This window comes from Microcaecilia unicolor, chromosome 5, assembly GCF_901765095.1.
Source record: "Microcaecilia unicolor chromosome 5, aMicUni1.1, whole genome shotgun sequence".
NCBI lineage: Eukaryota > Metazoa > Chordata > Amphibia > Gymnophiona > Siphonopidae > Microcaecilia > Microcaecilia unicolor.
Genome location: NC_044035.1, coordinates 25,361,151 through 25,384,776, shown reverse-complemented (window position 1 = coordinate 25,384,776; position 23,626 = coordinate 25,361,151). Strand labels below are relative to the sequence as shown.

Sequence of the window (23,626 nt, the reverse complement as noted above, 5' to 3'; positions counted from 1 at the left end):
TCCCCTAAAATCACAGGTCAAGAATCTTGGGATACTACTGGACTCTTCACTCACCCTTATCCCACAAATTCAAACAGTCTTTAAAAATGGTCTCTATCACCTGGGGCAACTAGAAATCTCTCTCCATATATTGAAAAGACGAGTCTGGCCACAGTGATCTATGCCATGATAACGCACGATTAGACTACTGTAATGCCCTGTACACTGGTCAAACCAAAAAAAGCTTGCATCACCTCTAACTAATTCAGAATGCTGCTGTCTTACTGGTAGAAGGCTTCAAGTGACATGACCACATCACACCCTTCCTTCAAGAACTAGACTGGCTACCAGTACCTTACAAGGCTAAATTTAGAACTGTGTTTGATTTTCAAGGTCCTTACAAAATGGACCAGAATATTTAAGGAGTAAGTTAGCTCTCTACACACCTTTGAGACCTCTAAGGTCCTCTGAGGGAGCATCGCTGTCTGTACCCTCATCAAAAGAAATAGTGCAGTGTGATACCTGCCAGTAAGTCTTCTCCAGAAGTAGCCCTCACACTGTGGAATTGTATTCCCAGAAGGGCTATGTCTAACTCAAGACTACCTGTACTTCAAGAAGCAGGTGAAATCCTCGCTCTTCTCATAAGCCTTTAATACACTCACTCTGTACCCGAACTAGCTCCCTGTAACTTAGACCAGTTCCTTGTCTTGCTTAACTATACAAATATTTTGCCTTGCGTTTAGCCACCCATCTATTTATCTCAATTGACTCTGTACTACTCATCTTGTCCCTATTTATATATCTGCACTTGGCCCCTCAGCTAGATAGAAAAGCATCAACATCAAATCTGTGTTGTTTGAATGTTCTATTGCTTGCCTATTAGGTGTTTCATTGGTATTGTCTGCCATCATATTAGATCTGTTATTTGAATATTCTTCCATGCTTTCTATTGTGATATTTGTATTGTACTATTTCCAAGTTTACCTCGTTTATTATATTTGTTTATATTTGGTCATTTTACTATGTTAGCAAAATTGTAAGTTTTATGTTAAAATAATTTTGTGTGAACTTGTTCATAAAGGCGATGAATAAATCCCAATCAACTTGATATAACATAAAGGGAAAATTATGGAGACTCTTATTTTACCACAGCCTAAATAAGCCAGTGTGCTGAACCAATAAATAAATAAATAAATGTAAGTTGATGTCTTGTTTCCAATAGCCATTATTGATTGTTTTTGTTGCAGGTGAGGCGTGTAATCAGCAGTATTGAACCATGAGTTCTGATGCCAGTCAAGGGGTGATTACTACCCCGCCTCCTCCTAGCATGCCTCACAAAGAAAGATATTTTGATCGCATCAATGAAAATGATCCTAATTATATCCGTGAGAGGAACATGTCTCCAGATCTAAGGCAAGACTTCAACTTGATGGAGCAAAAGAAACGAGTTACTCAGATGCTGCAGTGTCCTGTGAGTATATATGCTTGGTTGTAATAAGAAATAAGACAAAAAGCGTTGCAGGTGCAGAGGATTCTTAGTAAATTCACTGGTTGGAAGTGAAGGGTAGTTGGGATAGCTCAGTTTTTGCTAATAGGGAGTTTATTTACTGTTTAGCAACTTATAGTTAAATGTTTATAGATTAGTAACACTGTGATTTGAGTCCTGTTTTCTTTTGATTTTATTTTTCCGAAATTTAAGTAGTAGAAAAGTAGCTGGCCTACTAGAGGGTACCTAACAACTTGGAAGAGAAGGAAGTGGGAAAGAAAAGTTAGTGCTTATCTGTTGACTTTCTGTTGGAATTCAGGTCTTTTTTCCTTTCGTGTGTTGGTTTGATGAATAAGGAAAAATCTCAAAACACAAAAATTAGCAAGAAATATGTTTTTGAAGAAGCTTATCTTCAGACTTACAGATAAACCCAAACTGGACATCAAAATGTTAATTTTGAAATGAATCAGCTGTCTTTGTTAAATTTAGAATTCATGCCTCCCTTTATCACTTCAATCAGTTTTAGTAAAACTGTCAAATGTTGCTCAGTGCAGTTTTAGTATTTTTAGACTCTTGCAGGGCTTAACTAAGTCCACTGAAAAATACGTACACCGGTTAAGTATAACAGTGTCACAAAACATCGTTAACATCCAAATATAAATTAAAGAAAACCCACAGGAATCTAGTTTGAACATTCATTCCATAAATAATGCAAAAGAATAGTACACTCCAAATCACCAGGCTAAGAATTTTAAAGCGGGGAACTGACCATAGTAAATTCCATATAAATTCATAATGCTCATAAATACTGAAAGAATAACAATACCACTTCACATGTAAATAAGACTTAGTATCTCCCTCCCCACATTCTTCTTTGTAGTCATACATAGAAACCCATAGTCATGATTTTACATAGAAACTTCTCTTACAGGAATGGAAATTAAAAAGTCTTCCACTTCTTCTCAAAAGTAGGTACTTTTTTCTAGACTAAATTAAGTCTGATAATTTTTTTTGAAACTATATATTAAGGCGTGATCAAATTGTAGGTCCCATATACTAACCCATGAAAATGTTCACAGATTAGTATGCATTTCTGCGAAATGAGCTATTGGCTCATTTACATCCTTAGCTAAACTTTGAAATTCTTCCCATGTTGCCAGTCAGGACCTTATTAGAAAGTTTTGAGTTTATGTAGCTCTTGTGCTCGGTGGCCTATTCAATCCCCTTAGTTTTGTTTTTTCCATTTTGCTAGACACAAAAACAAAGCTCTGCCAAAGCTTGTGAGAGTTGTTCTGGAATATAACTATGCTAATAAATTATAGATTTTTTTTTCTTCCCATTCTGATCTATGAAATATACTGCAAAACAAGTCCAGGTTACATAGTAACATAGTAGATGACCACTGGTCCATCCAGTCTGCCCAACAAGATAAACTCACATGTGCCATTTTTTGTGTATACCTTACCTTGATTTGTACCTGTCTTTTTCAGGGCACAGACCGTATAAGTCTGCCCAGCACTATCCCCGCCCCGCCTCTGGCACAGACCGTATAAGTCTGCCCAGCACTATCCCCACCCCGCCTCTGGCACAGACCGTATAAGTCTGCCCAGCACTATCCCCACCTCCCAACCACCAGCCCTTCCTCCCACCACCGGCTAAGCTTCTGGGGATCCCTTCCTTCTGAGCAGGATTCCTTTATGTTTATCCCACGCATGTTTGAATTGCGTTACCGTTTTCCTCTCCACCACCTCCCACGGGAGGGCATTCCCAGCATCTACCACTCTCTCCATGAAAAAATGCTTCCTGACATTTTTCTTGAGTCTGCCCCCCTTCAATCTCATTTCATGTCCTCTAGTTCTACCGCCTTCCCATCTCCGGAAAAGGTTCGTTTGCGGATTAATACCTTTCAAATATTTGAACATCTGTATCATATCACCCCTGTTTCTCCTTTCCTCCAGGGTATACATGTTCAGGTCAACAAGTCTCTCCTACGTCTTGCAACGCAAATCCCATACCATTCTCGTAGCTTTTCTTTGCACCGCTTCCATTTTTTTAAACATCCTTTGCAAGATACGGCCTCCAAAATTGAACACAATATAACATCTCTTTCTCTCTGTTCCCTTTTTCCCCACTGCCCCTGTTTCCAATATTTATCCATCTTGGCCATCTCCACAATGTGAGAGATTTGAGTTTCCAGCACCTGTGTCAGGTGTCTCATTTGTTCTCCGAGGACAAGCAGGCTGCTTGTTCTCACGACTGGGTGACGTCCGCGGCAGCCCCCACCAACCGGAAAAAAGCTTCGCGGGACGGTCGGCACGCAGGGCACGCCCACCGCGCATGCGCGGCCGTCTTCCCGCCCGTGCGCGACCGCTCCCGCCAGTTCCTTTTTTTCCGCGCCTGGAGAGAGTCGTGTTTTGCGCTCTCTCTGTTCAGCCGCCGGATCGTTCGATCGCGTATACGCTGATCGTGCTTGTTTCTAACTTTGTTTTTCGGTTTTTCATTACCGCCCGGTTTCCTTTAAAAAAAAAAAAAAAAAAAGAAACCCTGCGCGTGTGGGACACGCGCTCCCTTTTTTCCCTCGCTTCCAGCGGGGACGCCACATTGCGGCCTAGTGGCCGCTCGGTCGTTTGTTTTTCGTGGTGTGATTTTAGCCACCATTGACTACTTTGACTTCGCCGACGCGATTTTTCCGTCGATGTCCTCGAAGGTCCCGAGTGGATTTAAAAAGTGTGGTCGCTGCGGCCGGCCGATCTCGCAGACCGACACCCACGCTTGGTGCCTCCAGTGCCTCGGGCCGGAGCACAATCTCAAGTCGTGTTCTTTGTGTCTCGGTCTCCGGAAACGGACTCAGGTTGCGAGGCAAGTTCTGCGGGACCGTCTTTTTGGAACTTGCGCCGGCCCCTCGACGTCGACCTCGAAGGCATCGGTATCGACGCCCAGCCCTTCGGTTCCGGTATCGATGCCCGAGACATCGGCACCGATGGCAGCGACCCCAGGAGAACAGGTCCCGTCGGGCCGCCGGTCCTCCGGTGAGAGTGGGGGTGAGAGGCCGCGTGGGCAGTCGGCCCCGGTCACGCCCTCAGCTCGTGGCCCACGGGACCGAACCCTGTCTGACCCGGTACCTCGAGACCGAGGGGGATCGACCTCCTCCTCCTCCATGCCCTCCGGCGCCGGTGACGTGCATCGGAAGAAAGACAAGAAGCGTCGTCACCGGTCGCCTTCGGTGCATCCCGATGTCGGAGAGGAGGCGACGCCGAAGCGTCATCGTCGTGAGGAGAGGTCTCCGTCGGTTGTGGAGGTACCGACGCGTCGGGGTTCCGGCACCTCGGTGCCGTCTCCTGGCCCCCAGCAGCTTCCGGCACCGACACCCTTACCGGCCCCACCGCCTTTCCCGGCAGCGGGCCTGGACGAGTGCCTCAGAGCCATCCTTCCGGGGATCCTGGAAGGGCTGATGCGCCAGGCTGTGCCGGCGCCGGGGGTGCTTGCGCCCTCGGCGCCGATGACTGTGGCGCCGGCGAGCTCTAGCCCGGCGCCGGGGCTGTCGACACCGCCACCGCTTGCGGTGCCGGTCTCGACCGCCACGCAGGTGGAGTCCCCGTCGACGTCGATGGAGGGAGCTCCGTCCCCGCCGGCGTGGGAGTCCACCGCTCGACGACACCGAGACCTTGGTGCCTCGACGTCGAGCCGGGCCCGGTTCAGGACTCAGCTACATGAGCTAATGTCCGATACCGAGGATGAGGACTCGTGGGGGGAAGAGGAGGACCCTAGATATTTCTCCTCAGAGGAGTCTACGGGCCTTCCCTCGGACCCCACGCCTTCACCGGAGAGGAAGCTCTCACCTCCTGAGAGTCTCTCCTTTGCCTCCTTTGTGCGGGATATGTCTATCAGCATTCCCTTCCCCGTGGTCTCTGTGGAAGAGCCGAGGGCCGAGATGCTCGAGGTCCTCGACTATCCATCACCACCTAGAGAGTCCTCCACGGTGCCGCTGCACAATGTCCTGAAGGAGACGCTGCTCCGGAACTGGGTGCGACCTTTAACTAACCCCACCATTCCCAAGAAAGCAGAGTCCCAGTACAGGATCCACTCTGACCCAGAGCTCATGCGGCCCCAATTGCCCCATGACTCAGCGGTCGTGGATTCTGCTCTCAAGAGGGCACGGAGTTCGAGGGATACCGCCTCGGCGCCCCCGGGGCGGGAGTCTCGCACTCTGGACTCGTTTGGGAGGAAGGCCTACCAATCCTCCATGCTCGTGACCCGCATCCAGTCATACCTGCTCTATATGAGCATCCACATGCGGACCAATGTGCAACAGCTGGCGGACCTGGTCGATAAGCTCCCGCCGGAGCAGTCCAGGCCTTATCAGGAGGTGGTCAGGCAGCTGAAGGCGTGCAGAAAGTTCCTGTCCAGGGGTATTTTTGACACCTGTGACGTGGCATCTCGTGCTGCGGCCCAAGGTATAGTGATGCGCAGGCTCTCATGGCTGCGTGCCTCTGACCTGGACAACCGCACCCAGCAGAGACTGGCTGACGTCCCTTGCCGGGGGGATAACATTTTCGGTGAGAAGGTCGAGCAGATGGTGGACCAACTGCATCAGCGGGAAACCGCTCTCGACAAGCTCTCCCACCGGGCGCCTTCAGCATCCACCTCCACAGGTGGACGTTTTTCCCGGGCCCGGCAGGCTGCACCCTATTCTTTTGCAAAGCGTAGGTACAACCAGCCGGCCCGAAGGCCTCGTCAGGCACAGGGACAGCCCCAGCGCGCTCGTTCTCGTCAACAGCGTGCGCCTAAGCAGCCCCCTGCGCCTCCACAGCAAAAGCCGGGGACGGGCTTTTGACTGGATCCACGGGAACATAGCCGCTTTACAAGTGTCCGTACCGGACGATCTGCCGGTCGGAGGGAGGTTAAAATTTTTTCACCAAAGGTGGCCTCTCATAACCTCCGACCAGTGGGTTCTCCAAATAGTGCGGTGCGGATACGCCCTGAATTTGGCCTCCCTGCCTCCAAATTGTCCTCCGGGAGCTCAGTCTTTCAGCTCCCATCACAAGCGAGTACTTGCAGAGGAACTCTCCGCCCTTCTCAGCGCCAATGCGGTCGAGCCCGTACCACCCGGGCAGGAAGGGCAGGGATTCTATTCCAGGTACTTCCTTGTGGAAAAGAAAACAGGGGGGATGTGTCCCATCCTAGACCTGAGAGGCCTGAACAAATTCCTGGTCAAAGAAAAGTTCAGGATGCTTTCCTTGGGCACCCTTCTGCCAATGATTCAGAAAAACGATTGGCTATGTTCCCTGGATTTAAAGGACGCATATACTCACATACCGATACTGCCAGCTCACAGGCAGTATCTCAGATTCCGCCTGGGCGCACGGCACTTTCAGTATTGTGTGCTGCCCTTTGGGCTCGCCTCTGCCCCACGAGTGTTTACCAAGTGCCTCGTGGTGGTAGCGGCCTACCTACGCAAGCTGGGAGTGCACGTGTTCCCATATCTCGACGATTGGCTGGTCAAGAATACCTCGGAGGCAGGAGCCCTCCGGTCCATGCAGTGCACTATTCAACTTCTGGAGCTGCTGGGGTTTGTGATAAATTACCCAAAGTCCCATCTCCAGCCAACTCAGTCTCTGGAATTCATAGGAGCGCTGCTGAATTCCCAGACGGCTCAGGCCTACCTTCCCGAAGCGAGGGCCACCAACCTCTTGGCCCTGGCTTCGCAGACCAGAGCGTCTCAGCAGATCACAGCTCGGCAGATGTTGAGACTTCTGGGTCATATGGCCTCCACAGTTCATGTGACTCCCATGGCTCGCCTTCACATGAGATCTGCTCAATGGACCCTAGCTTCCCAGTGGTTCCAAGCCACCGGGAATCTAGAAGATGTCATCCGCCTCTCCACCAGTTGCCGCACTTCACTGCTCTGGTGGACCATCCGGACCAATTTGACCCTGGGACGTCCATTCCAAATTCCGCAGCCCACGAAAGTGCTGACGACGGATGCATCTCGCCTGGGGTGGGGAGCCCATGTCGATGGGCTTCACACCCAGGGTCTGTGGTCCCTCCAGGAAAAGGATCTGCAGATCAACCTCCTGGAGCTCCGAGCGATCTGGAACGCACTGAAGGCTTTCAGAGATCGGCTGTCCTGCCAAATTATCCAAATTCGGACAGACAATCAGGTTGCAATGTATTACGTCAACAAGCAGGGGGGCACCGGATCTCGCCCCCTGTGCCAGGAAGCCGTCGGGATGTGGCGTTGGGCGTGTCGGTTCGGCATGCTCCTCCAAGCCACGTACCTGGCAGGCGTAAACAACAGTCTGGCCGACAGACTGAGCAGAGTCATGCAACCGCACGAGTGGTCGCTTCATGCCAGAGTGGTACGCAAGATCTTCCGAGCGTGGGGCACCCCCTCGGTGGACCTTTTCGCCTCTCAGACCAACCACAAGCTGCCTCTGTTCTGTTCCAGACTTCAGGCACACGGCAGGCTAGCGTCGGATGCCTTTCTCCTCCATTGGGGGACCGGCCTCCTGTATGCTTATCCTCCCATACCTTTGGTGGGGAAGACCTTACTGAAGCTCAAGCAAGACCACGGCGCCATGATTCTGATAGCGCCTTTTTGGCCCCGTCAGATCTGGTTCCCTCTTCTTCTGGAGTTGTCCTCCGAAGAACCGTGGAGATTGGAGTGTTTTCCGACTCTCATTTCGCAGAACGACGGAGCGTTGCTGCACCCCAACCTTCAGTCTCTGGCTCTCACAGCCTGGATGTTGAGGGCGTAGACTTCACTGCGTTGGGTCTGTCTGAGGGTGTCTCCCGGGTCTTACTTGCCTCTAGGAAGGATTCCACTAAAAAGAGTTACTTTTTCAAGTGGAGGAGGTTTGTCGTGTGGTGTGAGAGCAAGGCCCTAGAACCTCGGTCTTGCCCTGCACAGAACCTGCTTGAATACCTTCTGCACTTATCAGAGTCTGGCCTCAAGACCAACTCAGTAAGGAATCACCTTAGTGCGATTAGTGCTTACCATTATCGTGTGGAAGGTAAAGCCATCTCTGGAGAGCCTTTAGTCGTTCGATTCATGAGAGGCTTGCTTTTGTCAAAGCCCCCTATCAAGCCTCCTACTGTGTCATGGGATCTCAACGTCGTCCTCACCCAGCTGATGAAACCTCCTTTTGAGCCACTGAATACCTGCCATCTGAAGTACTTGACCTGGAAGGTCATTTTCTTGGTGGCAGTTACTTCAGCTCGTAGGGTCAGTGAGCTTCAAGCCCTAGTAGCTCATGCTCCATATACCAAATTTCATCACAACAGAGTAGTGCTCCGCACCCACCCAAAGTTCCTGCCGAAGGTGGTGTCGGAGTTCCATCTTAACCAGTCAATTGTCTTGCCAATATTCTTCCCCAGGCCGCATACCCGCCCTGCTGAACGTCAGTTGCACACATTGGACTGCAAGAGAGCATTGGCCTTCTACCTGGAGTGGACACAGCCCAACAGACAGTCCGCCCAATTGTTTATTTCTTTCGACCCTAACAGGCTAGGGGTCGCTGTCGGGAAACGCACCATCTCTAATTGGCTAGCAGATTGCATTTCCTTCACTTACGCCCAGGCTGGGCTGACTCTTGAGGGTCATGTCACGGCTCATAGTGTCAGAGCCATGGCAGCGTCGGTGGCCCACTTGAAGTCAGCCACTATTGAAGAGATCTGCAAGGCTGCGACGTGGTCATCTGTCCACACATTCACATCTCATTACTGCCTCCAGCAGGATACCCGACGCGACAGTCGGTTCGGGCAGTCGGTGCTGCAGAATCTGTTTGGGGTGTAAATCCAACTCCACCCTCCAGGACCCGAATTTATTCTGGTCAGGCTGCACTCTCAGTTAGTTGTTCTTCGTAGGTCAATTTCTGTTGTACCCTCGCCGTTGCGAGGTTCAATTGACCTGGGTTCTTGTTTTGAGTGAGCCTGAGAGCTAGGGATACCCCAGTCGTGAGAACAAGCAGCCTGCTTGTCCTCGGAGAAAGGGTATGATACATACCTGTAGCAGGTGTTCTCCGAGGACAGCAGGCTGATTGTTCTCACCTACCCTCCCTCCTCCCCTTTGGAGTTGTGTGTTTCATCTTTTGCTAGTCATTCAACTGGCGGGAGCGGTCGCGCACGGGCGGGAAGACGGCCGCGCATGCGCGGTGGGCGTGCCCTGCGTGCCGACCGTCCCGCGAAGCTTTTTTCCGGTTGGTGGGGGCTGCCGCGGACGTCACCCAGTCGTGAGAACAATCAGCCTGCTGTCCTCGGAGAACACCTGCTACAGGTATGTATCATACCCTTTTGGTCTTTGAGCATATCCAGGATGAGTGCAAGTACTGTGGAAGGAAGTCCCTGTGAACCCAAAAGAATTCTCTTTGAAATCATTACAAGGTTGAATAAAGGTCTTTTCTGATGCGGGAGAAAGCGTGAATAACTTGCTCTGTTCAGAAATTTGCTGACTCTACCCACTCCAGCAGATGCTTCTCTGTTGATGTTGCTTCTGTTCCCCTTTGCAGTGACTTCAGGAGTCCTGTTGTCAAGGAGCACTGTTTTACAGCTTCCAGCTCGGTGCAGGTCTCAGCAGACCTTAGTCAACCTAAAGCACGGATACCTATGCTTAGTGCAAGGCAGTTTCTAAGCTACACTCAAAAGCAGTGGAAGAGTGCCACCAGCCTGGATTAGATGACCACAGCTATACTGTTATTTGTAAGCTAAGAAAATGGTCAGTGGTCTTTGTCATATAATGTATTGAGGAAGACTTTAAAATCTCACTACCTAGGGTTTTCATAAAAAATCTGTTGCAGCTGCCACCTGCACAAACAAGAGCATGTAAATTTTTCAAAACTTGTCAGCTGGTTTCTGGTAGCTTCATCAATAGATCTATCTATCTTTTTCAGGTTTAAAATGATTTGTCTTCTTCAAAACTTTGCTTTTCTCATTTAACCCTCCAGCTTACAAAGAAGGTCACCTTCTTATGTGTTCTAGGCACAGAGTAATCGAAAGCAACATTATGTTCAGAAGACTCAATGTACTCCATGGATCATAGCCAGAATCTACCTGGATAGGACCTTAAACTATAATTGAATATTCAAATCCAATCTCTATTTTACAAAGTTTATCTATCAAGTTCACTTCAGACCATGTTATAGTGGCAGATGTCCAAGAACAATCTGCTCAAAGGAGGAAATATTTTTTTTCACTCAACGAGTAGTTAAGCTCTGGAACTTGTTGCCGGAGGATGTGGTAACAGCGGTTAACATATCTGGGTTTAAAAAAGGTTTGGCAAGTTCCTGGAGGAAAAGTCCATAGTTTGCTATTGAGATACAGACATGGGGATGCCACTGCTTGCCATGGAATTGGTAGCATGGAATGTTGCAGCTATTTGGGTTTCTGCCAGGTACTTGTGACCTTGGTTGGCCACTGTTGGAAACAAGATGTTATGTTATGTTACACAACTAATACACCAGGCTATAATTTGTTTAGGAAGAATAGACATGGTTGAAAAGGTAGACAAGTAACTCTATATGTAAGAAACAACATGAAAGCTACTGAAAAGCAGGGAGCCTAGGGAAAGGAAGAAGTGTTAAGGATTGCCTTGAAAAGAGAAGATGGAACCTCTATCCATATGGGTGTTGTCTGCAGATCTCCGACACAATTGGAGCAGCTTGATAACGATATGGTTGGAGATATCCAAAAGTTAGGGAAAAAAGGGGGAGGTATTGTTGCTGGGAGATTTGCTGCCAGATTTGGATTGGAAAGTTTCATCTGTGGAATTGGAAAAAAGTAGAGAGATTGTAGATGCCTTTCAGAGTGCTCTGCTCAAATGGTTATGGAACCCACAAGGGAAGGATCAACGCCAGATCTAGTGCTCACAAATGGGGAAAGTAGTGCTCAAACAGTTTGATTTGACATAATAGCTAAAATGAAGGGCATCCACACAACTCAAGATCCTGGATTTCAAACATGCTAGCTTTAGTAAAATGGGGGAGTACCTGAAGATAGAGCCGATGGGATGGGAGGACTTACAAGAAGTGGAAAGACAGTGGTTGAGGCTAAAAAAAAAGCTATAAAAATGGCTACTGATTTTTACGTAAGGAGGGTAAATAAAAGCAAGAGAAAAAGGAAAGATATGGTTCTCCAAACAAGTGAGAAAAATAAAGTCAAAAGACTTGGCATTCATGAAATACAGAAAAACTCAAAGGAACACAGAAAAGAATACCAGATGAAGCTGAAAGAAGTGATGTTTAGCAAAAGCACAAACGGAAGAAAAAAAATGGCTGAAAACGTGAGGAGGAGTGACAAGAATTTTTTTTCCAGTATATCAGTAAATGAGGTAAGGCTACAAATAGAATTGTAAAATTGAAAGATTCTGTGGACTGCTTGGTGGAGCGTGATGAAGAAAAAGCGAACATGCTAAACAAATACTTCTGTTCTGTGTAGTTCCTCATAGGAAGCTTGTGAACAAACTGAACAGGCTCAAGTTAGGATCCAAAATGCTAGAAACTGGTTGGTTGGTTGACTGACTAACATCAGAGGGTGGTAGTAAATGAATTCACTCAGAAGAAGGAAAGACAAGTATTAGAGTGCTTTAAGGATTGGTACTGTGGCCAGTTCTACTCAACATACTACTACTACTACTACTATTTAACATTTCTAGAGCGCTACAAAGTGTACGCAGCGCTGTACAAACACAGAAGAAAGACAGTCCCTGCTCAAAGAGCTTACAATCTAATAGACAAAAAGTAAAACATATTTGTGAATGACATTGCCAAAGGGTTAGAAGTAAAAGTTTGTTTTTTTGCGCACGACACAAAGATTTGCAATAGAGTGCGCACCATGGAGCAAGTGGACAACATGAGAAATAATCAAAAAAATGTTTGACAGTTAAAATTTAAGAAGTGTAGAGTGATGCACTTGGGGAGTAGAAACCAAGGGAGTCATATGTGCTAGGAGGTGAGGCTGCTTTGCACAGATAGGGAAGCCAGACCTTGGGGTGATAAAGCCGTCTATAACCAGAAGGATGCTAGGCTGCATAGAGAGAGGCACAACCAGCAGGAGGTATTGGTGCCCCTGTACGAGTCATTGGCGAGGCCCCACTGGGAGCATTGTATTTGGTTTTGGAAGCTGTATTTTGTTAGGATGTAAAAGACTTGAATTAGTTCAGAGGAAGGTGACAAAAAATGGTATGGGACTTGTGCCAAAAGACACAGATGAGAAGAGACTGGAAGATCAGGATATGTATACCCTAGATAAGGGAGACATGATACAGATGTTTAACTACTTGAAAGGTATTAATATAAAAAGAAATTTTAATTGATGTTGTGGGGTGGGAGATTTAGGAATAATGTCAGGAAATTCTTTTTCATGGAGAGGGTTGTCATCCTCCCCTAATGTGGAGCCAAAATTGATGACAGAATTCAAAAAGGTGTGGTATGAACACAGAGAATCCCCAATTAGAAAATGGATGGTATGAAAAATAAAACTTAAATGACTGCATTTGTTGATGAGTTTAAGTGGTGCTTAGAATTGCAACTGTGAGACGCTGTGGGCATCTCTAGCATTTAGCACGTGCTAAAAATGCTACCGCACCTTTGTAAAAGACTCCTTATGACCAGTGCCAGACAGACTTCTATGGTCTTTGTCCCATATATGGCAAGACAGTTTAGGATGGGCTGGAGAGAGCTTCAATGGCAACTCCAGTGGTTGGGAACGCGAGGACAGTGCCTGGCAGTCTTCTACAGTCTGTATCCCAGAAATGGTAAAGAAAGATCAGGATTGAGCATTTTGTACCACATTCATTGTTGGTTTAATCATGAATTGATAAATGAGTGTGACTGTTAAGCAGACAGGATGGACTGTTCAGGTCTATCTTCTATGTTACTATGTTGTCTTAATGGCAGATTATGGACTTTTCCTCTAGGACCTTGTTCAAACCTTTTTTTAAACCCAGATTTGCTAATTCCTCCAGAAATGAGTTCCAGAGCTTAATTTGTTGAATGAAAAAATAATTTCTTCCTATTCTTTTTAAAAGGTATTACCATGTAACTTCATGGAGTGTTCCCAAGTTTTTGTACTTTTTGAAAGAGTAAACAAATCGATTCACTTTCACTGTTCTTCCCCAGTCATATCCCACTTAATTTGTCTTTTCCAAGCTCAAGAGCCCTAAGCTGTTAAGCCTTTCCTCATATGAGAGGCGTTCCATCCTCTTAATCATTTTGGTTGCCCTTCTTTAAAACTTCTCTAATTCCCATTCACGGGAGTCATTGAACCATGTCTTTGTGATAGCAACAATATCTAAATCTGCCTCTACCATCAGAGCTTGCAGATCTTGAACTTTATCGCTTACGACAGCAAGCATTTGTGGTCATTGCTTTCCAGCTACATTTCAGTGGCAGTCTCATCTTCTATATATTTTTTTGTTTAGTGTCACCTTCTATTGTGTTGCCAAGAAGTGAATTACTAAAATTGTTTAAATTGCTTGCTTCACCACTGTAATCTTTTCTTTTGCTAGAGGTGACTACCTGAAGTGATCTGCTTCCATATGCCATCCCACCTTCTAGTTAAATGCCTAGAAACATATTGGCCACTATTTATCCATGGGAATCGGTAGCAAAGAATTTTGCTACTCTCTGGGAGTCCATCAAGTACTTGTGAGCTGGATTGGCCACTGTTGGAAGCGGGATACTTGACTAGGTGGACCCTCAGTCTGACCCAGTATGGCTATTATGTTCTTATAAACTGGTCGAAAGAAAGGAAGGGCTTGACTGATCTAATGCAGCATAAATAATAAAAGGAGGTGGGTACCACAAAATTTGAACTTCAAAAAAAAGAGTGGAGTTGAGCATGACAGCAGACAGAATCCTGGAGAGCTGTGGCGGGGGAGAGAGGAGAGGTCATACCAATCAGTGGAAGAGGAGGTGGTAAGGGTCAGTATAATACAATGTGTTCTTATAGTCTGCAATAACCTCCAAGTTCTAAACAGATTACAGAATTAAGAAGTCCAGACAATTCTTAGAGAATTACAAAATACTATACATCAGTTAACATAATAAAAATGTCCTAAACAGAATGTTTTTTCAAAAACTTTCTAAATATACAATAGCTAGTAATCTTAACTGGACAGAGAATTCCAAACCTGAGCGTATAAAAATGAAAAAGTAGTAGAGAATTAAGCAGACATTTTCGACTTAGATATTGTAACAACTAAAGGGTTTGTAGCAATCACTAGCCTATTGGAATTGGGGAAAACATATTAATTACAATATACAAAGTGGAATGTTACCGTATAAAATGTTTAAAAATCATCACACAAAGTTTAAACTCTATCCAGGCCTCAACTGATAGCCAATGTAATTTTATTAACAAAGGAGTGACCCGCTTGTTAACATCCGCTGAAAATATCAGTCTGGCTGCTCTGTTCTGTATTGTCTGCAATTTTCTTAAAAGAAATTTTGGATAACCTAGATAAATTGTTACAATAATCTAGCTGCTCTAATATATTTTGAACCACCATCTTAAAAGCTAAAGTTGTCAATATATTTCTAATTTTACGCAATTTCTTTATGAGAGGAAAAGTTTTCTTTATCAATGCATTTATATGCAACTCAGGAGACAAGGAACTAAACATCACAACTCCTAATATGTTTAGGCTTGTTTCAGATTTAAAATTAGGGTTACTGAGTTTTCAAGGTGTTTTCGTTCCAGATATCTGATATTTGTCTAATCGTTAGGAACTTGTTTTTTTCCTTTCTCCGTTTTAAACGATGAGAGCATATCCAATTCTCCAATACATCTATACAGTCCGCAACCTGTTAGATGTTATGGGAAAACATGTCTAACTGCCCAAAAGCTGTGTTTAACCTCAGAGGTCGATGTTAAAGAAAGAAATTGCTCTATGGAAATTAAGATCTTTTATTCAGGCATCAATTAGGAAAAGATCACAGTATCACTACAGGAACAGGAGTTTTTCAGTAAGACTGGAAGCATGGCTGAATCAACAGAAATCATACTTTCTTCTTAACTACTTTTAAAGAAAATGTTAACCATTAGCCAAGTCAATCCTGTCCAAAATAAAGAGCACATTAATATTTCCAGAGTGCTGATTGTTTACTCGGCTTTCTATTCCCTTAGCTGCCTGTTTACTCTGAGATAAATGACAAAGTGCAAGCCCAATACACAGGAATGAAAACTTATCTGCCTTTCTAAATGCAGAGAAGTCAGCTAGTAGACTTCTTCCCTCCTGCACTTGCCACTCAGTAAGATCTCAACCTTCCGTACCTCATATATACATTTTAAAAAACCTTTTTAGTTCCCTCTTTTATTTAGAAATTTTGATTATGGGCCTCAATGACAAGCTCCACCCCTGTTCTGTACGTTTCCTGAGGCCTGCATTAATGATGATATCCATTCCAAGGAAATTTTAGGGAAATTCCTGGGAGGAAAGTTTATTCTTTCATCTTGTCACTCTGCTGTTGGTTATTTCCAATGGGTCCACTTTGCAACCCCCCTTTTCAGAACCTTCCATTGGTCCATGTCATTACTCTCAGCTTATCTGGGTTGACATGATCTCTCTTCAACGAGAATGTCAAGCTGACTGGACATCTTTGAGCATATCTGCTCAAGTGTAAATACTGGCCTCGGTTCTTCATGAATAGATTTGCTATTCTAGGTCCAAATCAAGTAGCATGACTCCAAAATAGTATCCAAAGGTGAACCACCAGAAAACTAACTAAGCCCTGTATCCTGTGGGCTATTACCATGTATTTCTCTGAGTAAAATGGCTTCCCTGTCTTCTATTTTAAAATCCTATCATAGCCTTAATTCCCCTGTTATCCTATGAAATCTTTAATAAATTTCTTTCCTAACACTGATACTTCTTCTGCTGTTGAACTGGTAACAATTCTGTGATGTCATTTGTATAACTAAAAGACTTAGAGGCATATTTTCAAAGCACTTTGGGAGGCTAAGTTCCATAGGTTTCTATGGAACTTTGGGAGGCTAAGTGCTTTGAAAATGAGCCTCTTATAGCCAGCTTTACTTAAGCAGTATCCTAGAGAACTCAGTAAAATATTGAATAATGAAGGAGATGAGGGACCCTTGCGGGACACCATTATTAGCTTTCCAAAAGTTAGATTGTTATTGAATTGAACACTATAAGATCAATTCTTTAAGACACCCCCAATCCAGTCCAAAACTCTTTCTTCCTCCCAATCCAAATGAGCTCAGGACTGATAGCAATATATCATGATCTACCAAGTCGAAGGCACAAGACATCAAACTGTAGTAGGCCTGCCCTGTGCCCTCTGCTCAGCAGAGAACTTCCCTTGGCCTATAATGTCCCTATAACAATTTTGGTACTGAACTGTCTATGGAAACCTGACTGAGTAGTGTAATAGCTCATATTTCTCCAGATATGATTGTAATTATGTGATTACAAATCCTTCCATAAATTTTAATAAATAGTGAAATGGATGTGCAATTTGTGATGACATGCAACCCTACCTTTGGATTTTTTTGGACTAGGTGTCAAAATTATTCCGCCCCCTAATGAAGGAAAGTTCCCATGGGTAACATATCAGAGATCCAGATCCTGAGACACTCCCCAAAAAAGAGATGCAGCCTTCATCAGAGAGTTTGGACAACAATCTAAAGTACAAATAGCTGAATTATATTTATTGAAAAGTATATTAAACTCACTTATGATTGGTGCACTAAAAACTTCCCAGGTTCTGTCTAATGGTACATCCTCATTACTGACCAACAAGAAAAGGTCTTTCCCTTTAAAAAAAAAAACTCATCTAAGTTGTTTGCCCCAACTTGACATTTCGTTCTTTAGATTGTATGCTCTTTTGAGCAGGGACTGTCCTTCTTTATTAAATTGTACAGCGCTGCGTAACCCTAGTAGCGCTCTAGAAATGTTAAGTAGTAGTAGTAATAACTTAAACAACTTTACAACTTTCTGGAGTTAATGATGGTATCACTAATTTCTTTTGAATAATAATCTTTCTTTTCATCCTTTAAAAGTAATTTATATTTTGCAACTTCTCTCCTCCAACTTAATCTAGACTCCATAAGTCTATCCTTCTGCCACGCTCTTTCTAAGCTTCTACAAAGATGTTTTTGTTGTAAAGGAGCATCATCAAACCATGAGTTAATCTCTTTGTTATTCTAGTCTTAGTTTTTAATGTAGCTAGTTCATTTAAAACAGGAATACTAACTTCATCCCAGTTATCTAAGAGGGATAGAGTTGGATTGCCCAATTCCCATTGTTCTATTTTATCCCAAAATGATTCTATGGGAATTTTATTTCTAAATTTATAAATATGTGTTGGTGGAATAGGTTTCACTCGTTTTGCTTCCCATTGAATAACTAAAGTCTAACAGAAAATGATCTGACCATATGACATGCTGCCAGTTAATATTTTCTAACAAGAAATTCAAAGATGGAAGTCTAGAGAGAGCCAATAAATCCTAGTGGTGACTGTTTTCATGAGAGAAGATAATTCTGGAATACAGAGATTAATAGAAACCAGAAAGTCCAACAGGTCTTTGGTCTTCAAATTCATATGATTTTCTAGATGAAGATTAATATCACCTATCAAAATTACATTATTAAAACCTATAGTATTTCTGATTAAAAACTCATAGAACTCTTCTCTAGTATCTAGCCACTTTTCTGGAGGACAATAAAACAATATACAACTAACAGAGCTCTCCAAGGAAGAATCTGAAATTTCACGTGCTAACATTTCTAAAGTAGGGGAGAAGGAAGAATCTAAAAGTTTAACCTGAAAGAAGTGTCTAGTAATTATGGCAATGACCTTCCCTTTTTTCTCTCTCTAAATGCATCACCTTATAATCTAGGGGCACAAATCCAGTAACAAAGGGTCATCACCCAAATTTAGCCAGGTTTCAGTTGTAAATATAAAACCCTGTTCACCATGTTCTATGCAATCCCTAATAATATATAACTTATTGCACACCAATCTAGCATTTATATATGAGCAGGGTGTAGGTGTTAGGAGTAAGAGGCAAAGTTCAGAGAAGATCATTTGATAGGAATAACATTTCTAGATCTAAACTTTGATTTCAAACGATGCAGTAATTTGAATTGTGCAGTTCTATTAATGATCACTGAGATAGCTTTAGGCATCAAATCGGCACAATCGATTACATTTCTAAGAATAGGTCTCTCAACAAAATGATAAACTGGTTCATTGAAAATATAATAATATGAAAAAGTGAGTCATCAAACTGAGCCTGAATTCCCAACAACCTCACCTCTCCCTCCCTACAAAATCCTACCCAATATATTAAAAAAAAAAAAAAAATAGCTCAAAATGCATATTGTACTCAAAAGTAATGGTTCATACTAAACAAAACATATATTCAGTCCAGTTGTCCAACCTCATCAATTCCTCTTACTTCCCATCTGTATTCCTAAGGTCTCTCCAAGGGGCTTGCTAAAGGGTGCTTTCCTTCTGCTCATGCCTTATGCGAGCCAGTGGACTGTGAGCCGCTGCAAGCTTCTTACCAGGCAATTAAAGGGATGATGAGTGATGTCATGAACAGGCGTCTGTCCCTGTGCCCATAGCTCCTTCCACTCCTTGACACTGATAGTTAGCAGAGCTGCAGCCAGAAATACTGAGTCAGTTGAGATGGTAAACTGCAGCAGATGTAAAAGTCAGCAGAGTTCCCGCTAAGGACTCCAGTGGCTCATGTCTACGGTCGTCTTACCGGGTAATTAAAGGAATGGTGTGATGTCATCAGCAGGCATCTGTCTCTGCGCCCGTAGCTCCTCAACACCGATAGCAGAGCTGCAGCCAGTAAAACTGAAATGAGATCTCATTCTCCCACCTGTTGACAAAGGTGGGAGGCTGTGGAGTGGGGTCTGTTTTCCCAGAGAAGGGTGAGCCTCTGTATTCTTCATGGGACGGTTTGGGGAAGGGAAATAGACTAGTCTCCCAGTAGGGAGGGGGGGGGGGGGGGGTCAAGCACAAATATAAAGTTTCAAGATGTTTAAGAAAATTCTCTTTCAGCCACGTAGCAGTGGCCTCGATACAGGACTAGAGGGGAGAGATCGGTAAATGAAGAATTTGTGGTGATCTGGATGTCTGCATAAAGAATGAATTGGAAGAAGCAAGATAAATGTTGAAAAGAATAGGGATAAGTAGTGAGCCCTGTGGAACCCTCAGGGAATGGCGTGAGAAGATTAGAGAGACTGATAGAGGAGACCTGGAAAGAATAGTAGTATAAATAGGAGTTCAACCAGTTGAGAACAATGATTTGGAGTTCTAGTTTTTGAAGATGTTGGGGTAATTGATAGTAGGGGTAATTGTTGGGGTAATTGATAATAGTAGTAATTGATAGACAAGAATAAAAAATGAAGAAAGATCTAAAGAAACGAGGAAGACAGATTTGTGCTGAATAGTGGAGGTTCTACAAGACGTATGAGGAGAGACTTGCTGAACTAAACATGTATACTCTGGAGGAAAGGAGAAACAGGGGTGATATGATACAGACGTTCAAATATTTGAAAGGTATTAATCCGCAAACGAACCTTTTACAGAGATGGGAAGGTGGTAGAACGAGAGGACATGAAATGAGATTGAAGGGGGGCAGACCCAAGAAAAATGTCAGGAAGTATTTTTTCACAGAGAGAGTAGTGGATGCTTGGAATGTCCTCCCGCGGGAGGTGGTGGAAATGAAAACGGTAACGGAATTCAAACATGCGTGGGACAAGCATAAAGGAATCCTGTGCCGAAGGAATGGATCCTCAGGAGCTTAGTCAAGATCGGGAGGCGGGGCTGGTGGTTGGGAGGCGGGGATAGTGCTGGACAGACTTGTACGGTCTGTGCCAGAGCCGGGGGTGGGCAGCGGGACTGGTGGTTGGGAGGCGGGGATAGTGCTGGACAGACTTGTATGGTCTGTGCCAGAGCCGGTGGTTGGGAGGCAGGGCTGGTGGTTGGGAGGTGAGGATAGTGCTGGGCAGACTTATACGGTCTGTGCCAGAGCCGGTGGTTGGGAGGTGGGGCTGGTGGTTGGGAGGCGGGGATAGTGCTGGGCAGACTTATACGGTCTGTACCCTGAAGAGCACAGGTACAAATCAAAGTAGGGTATACACAAAAAGCAGCAAATATGAGTTATCTTGTTGGGCAGACTGGATGGACCATGCAGGTCTTTTTCTGCCGTCATCTACTATGTTACTATGATTGTGTTGTGATGAGAATATAGGGAAAAGGGTATCTGTCTTGTCTGTGCCAAGGGTAATAAGCATTCCTCTCCTTGGTCCTGCATTCACTCTGTCTGCTGGCAATAAGAAAACCACAACGATAGCAGTTCCATATAAATAGCGATTTGATGTAACAAAAGCAGCATCTAATAAAGCAAGTAATGTGGTCTCAGAAGCAGTTCCGTTGTAAAGTCTTATCTTTTCACAACTAATAAATGTTGTCTTATATAACCTAGTATCAATGCCTGACTTGTACTTCCCAGACCTAAAGAACTATTTCTGACTAATTGCAATACTAGAAGAATTATAATAACTTTACGGACTTTGGTGACAGGCATGACCAACTCCAAGTCTTGTCCCAGGAAGGGGTAACTGCTCCTCGTTGAGGCAGTATTTTTGTATCACCAGCTCAAAGCTCCTAGACACCCAGATGGCGAGCAGTGCGTGTAAACTTTGGAAGAAGGCCACAGAACCAAAAGGGTAAATGATCAGGAAAATACAATGTCCAGTGAAGTCTTAAGTCTTAGGTGTGCTGCTGAAGATGGAAGCTCAGAGACTATGTGCCCAGTAGAGTCTTAGGAAAAGGCCTACAGAACAGCAAAAACAGCAGTGTCTGACCTCAGGGCAAAATGTAAAATCTGTTTTTTTGCAAAGCAATTAGTAGTTTCAGTAATCAGTGCTTTGCAAATTCATACCTGATTTCTGGAAACCGCCTGTATGGTTGTATGAAGTTTAATGTAATCTATGTCTTATATTCCGCCAATTGCCTTAGGGTTCAAAGGGATTTACAAAAGGGTTACATGCAGCATACAAATTCATAATAAGTAATCAGTTTCTAAAATTTGCTAATTAAAAAGGTCTTTAAGGAGCATCAAAAAACTGGTTAAGGCTTTAAAAGTCTGCAGCGGGTAACCCCCCCACCCCAAAAAAATTGGTCATGTGGTAAGATTATTCTTACCATGTGGCCTTGTGGGGAGAGCACTTACCGCCATCCACTCACTGCCAGATTACTGCCAGGTTAGCGCAGCGCATGAAATTTGGAAAAATATTTTCTGGGCGTGCCAGAAATGGCGTGTGCTTGAGCCGAAACCACAGCCACGGTAGTTCCAGGTTGCCACACATCAAGCCTTTCGTAAAATGGGGCCCCTAAATAAGGTATTCCAAATTGCCACTCCCTGATAACTAACAGAGCCTTAAGATAGGGGCAGAGTTTGAATGTGAAATTCTAGGACTAGTTGAAAGCAAGCTATCCAACAATTTTAGATAATTCAAGACAATTTGAATTCTTTACTCACAGAAACTAGCAGCCAATGTAGTTTAATCAACAATGCAGTAGCCCTATTAAATTTATGGCCACAAAAAAATCAATTTTGCTGCTGCATTCTGCAAGGTTTGTAACTTCAATCTCAAATGTTAATGATACCCGAGTATAAATTGTTAAATGATCAAGGTGAGAGAGAATAGAAGCAGGGCTTGAACCAAACGAGAGAAATGATCTTCAAAAAGCAAAGAACGTAACTGGCAATGTTTAAAAAAAATCTCTTTTTTTTTTTTTTTTAATATAATTTCTTTAAGGTTCCATAGTAAGTTGTGAATAAAGTGTAAATCCAGAACTTTAGTGGTTTTCCCAATATGGAGAGTAGTTCTGCATAGTGTTTATAGCATCTGGAATAGAATTACAAGAATTGCTCTACCAAAGCAGTTTGATTTTCTCCTTATTTAATTTAAGGCCATTGGAGCTGTTCTAAATTTCAACTACCTCAATACCTGTATTACCTCTGGAAATGGCAATATTTAAATATTTAGTTACAGGAATCAATAGGATTCATAAATATTTACTGTGTCTGAACCTCCTCCAAAAGAAGACATGTAAGCATTAAACAAAATTGGTGAAATAGGAGAACCCTGTGGGACTCAGCAGTAGGGTTTTCAGCTGAGTGAAATTGTATTCATTCTAACGCTGTATTGCCTAGTCTCCAAAAAAAAAAAGTCCTGAACCAGATCAAAACAATCTCAAATAAACCCAATCGTACTTACTTTGAATAATAAACCACAAATACATCCTCAAAAGTAAAGTCATACCAAAATAGAACAAGGCAGTGTAGCCCACAGTATGGACAATTTGATACCTTGTTAAGCAGAGTTCACACACTACTGACCCTCAGCTTCAAAACTATCTTAAAACCTGACTCTTATCCCCTGAATCGGGGTCTCAGTATCACAGCCTCAGGGCTTACATGAGTGCTGTAGATGGCTTGTGGAAAGAGAGGTAAAGTGGACAAAAAATGGCCTGATGGAGAATTCATGATTAATCAATAAATCTTGACATGGAAGAAGTCAGCCAAAGTTTGGGCAGAAAGTGAAGAGGGGTTGGGAAGCAGAGTGATTTTGAAGAGGAAAGCGAGGGTGTTAAAAGCCAACTAGGGCTGGAGGCAAGAAAGTTGTCAGATATAATCTTATTTGGTGAGTAAGCAGATAGAAAGGTGAACACGAGTTTGAAATGTATGAAGACAGCAAGGGAGTAGGATTTCATCCAGAGATGCTCTGCAGAACATGCTGGAATGTTGTTAAAAGTGAACTCTGGAGGTGAACAGGGTTTAGACATGCTTTACATGGGGGGAAGGGGGAGGGCAGAAGAGAATAATAAACTACAAATTGTAATCTGTAAGTCAGTATTGTAACTACATTTGTTAGAATATAAATGTTTTTGGTAGGGAAACATGTTATGCATGAGATAGAGAACTAAACTCCCCCCCCCCCCTTTTTTTTTAAACAAAGCTACACTAGCGGCTGCCGCATGGCAATGCCGACACAGCCCACTCAAAGTGAATGGACTTTGTCAGCATTACCGCACCGGCAGCTGCTAGCGCTGCTTTGTAAAAGGTGGGTTGAATTCTAATATCTGTTGATGCTAGATACCTTAATGTATCTTTTAATAG

At 44.0% G+C, this 23,626-nt stretch overlaps 1 protein-coding gene across 5 annotated transcripts in view; it reads left to right on the top strand.

The window, feature by feature from the left end:
• The window catches only part of ADD3 (adducin 3), a 202,164-nt gene that overhangs the window by 82,175 nt on the left and 96,363 nt on the right, over nt 1-23,626 (top strand). For all 5 annotated transcript variants that reach the window (XM_030202774.1, XM_030202771.1, XM_030202772.1 and 2 more), the window contains one exon: nt 1,227-1,450. In XM_030202774.1, coding sequence (XP_030058634.1) covers nt 1,256-1,450 — 195 coding nt within the window. In that variant the 5' untranslated portion in view covers nt 1,227-1,255. The remainder of the gene's footprint in view (nt 1-1,226; nt 1,451-23,626) is intronic.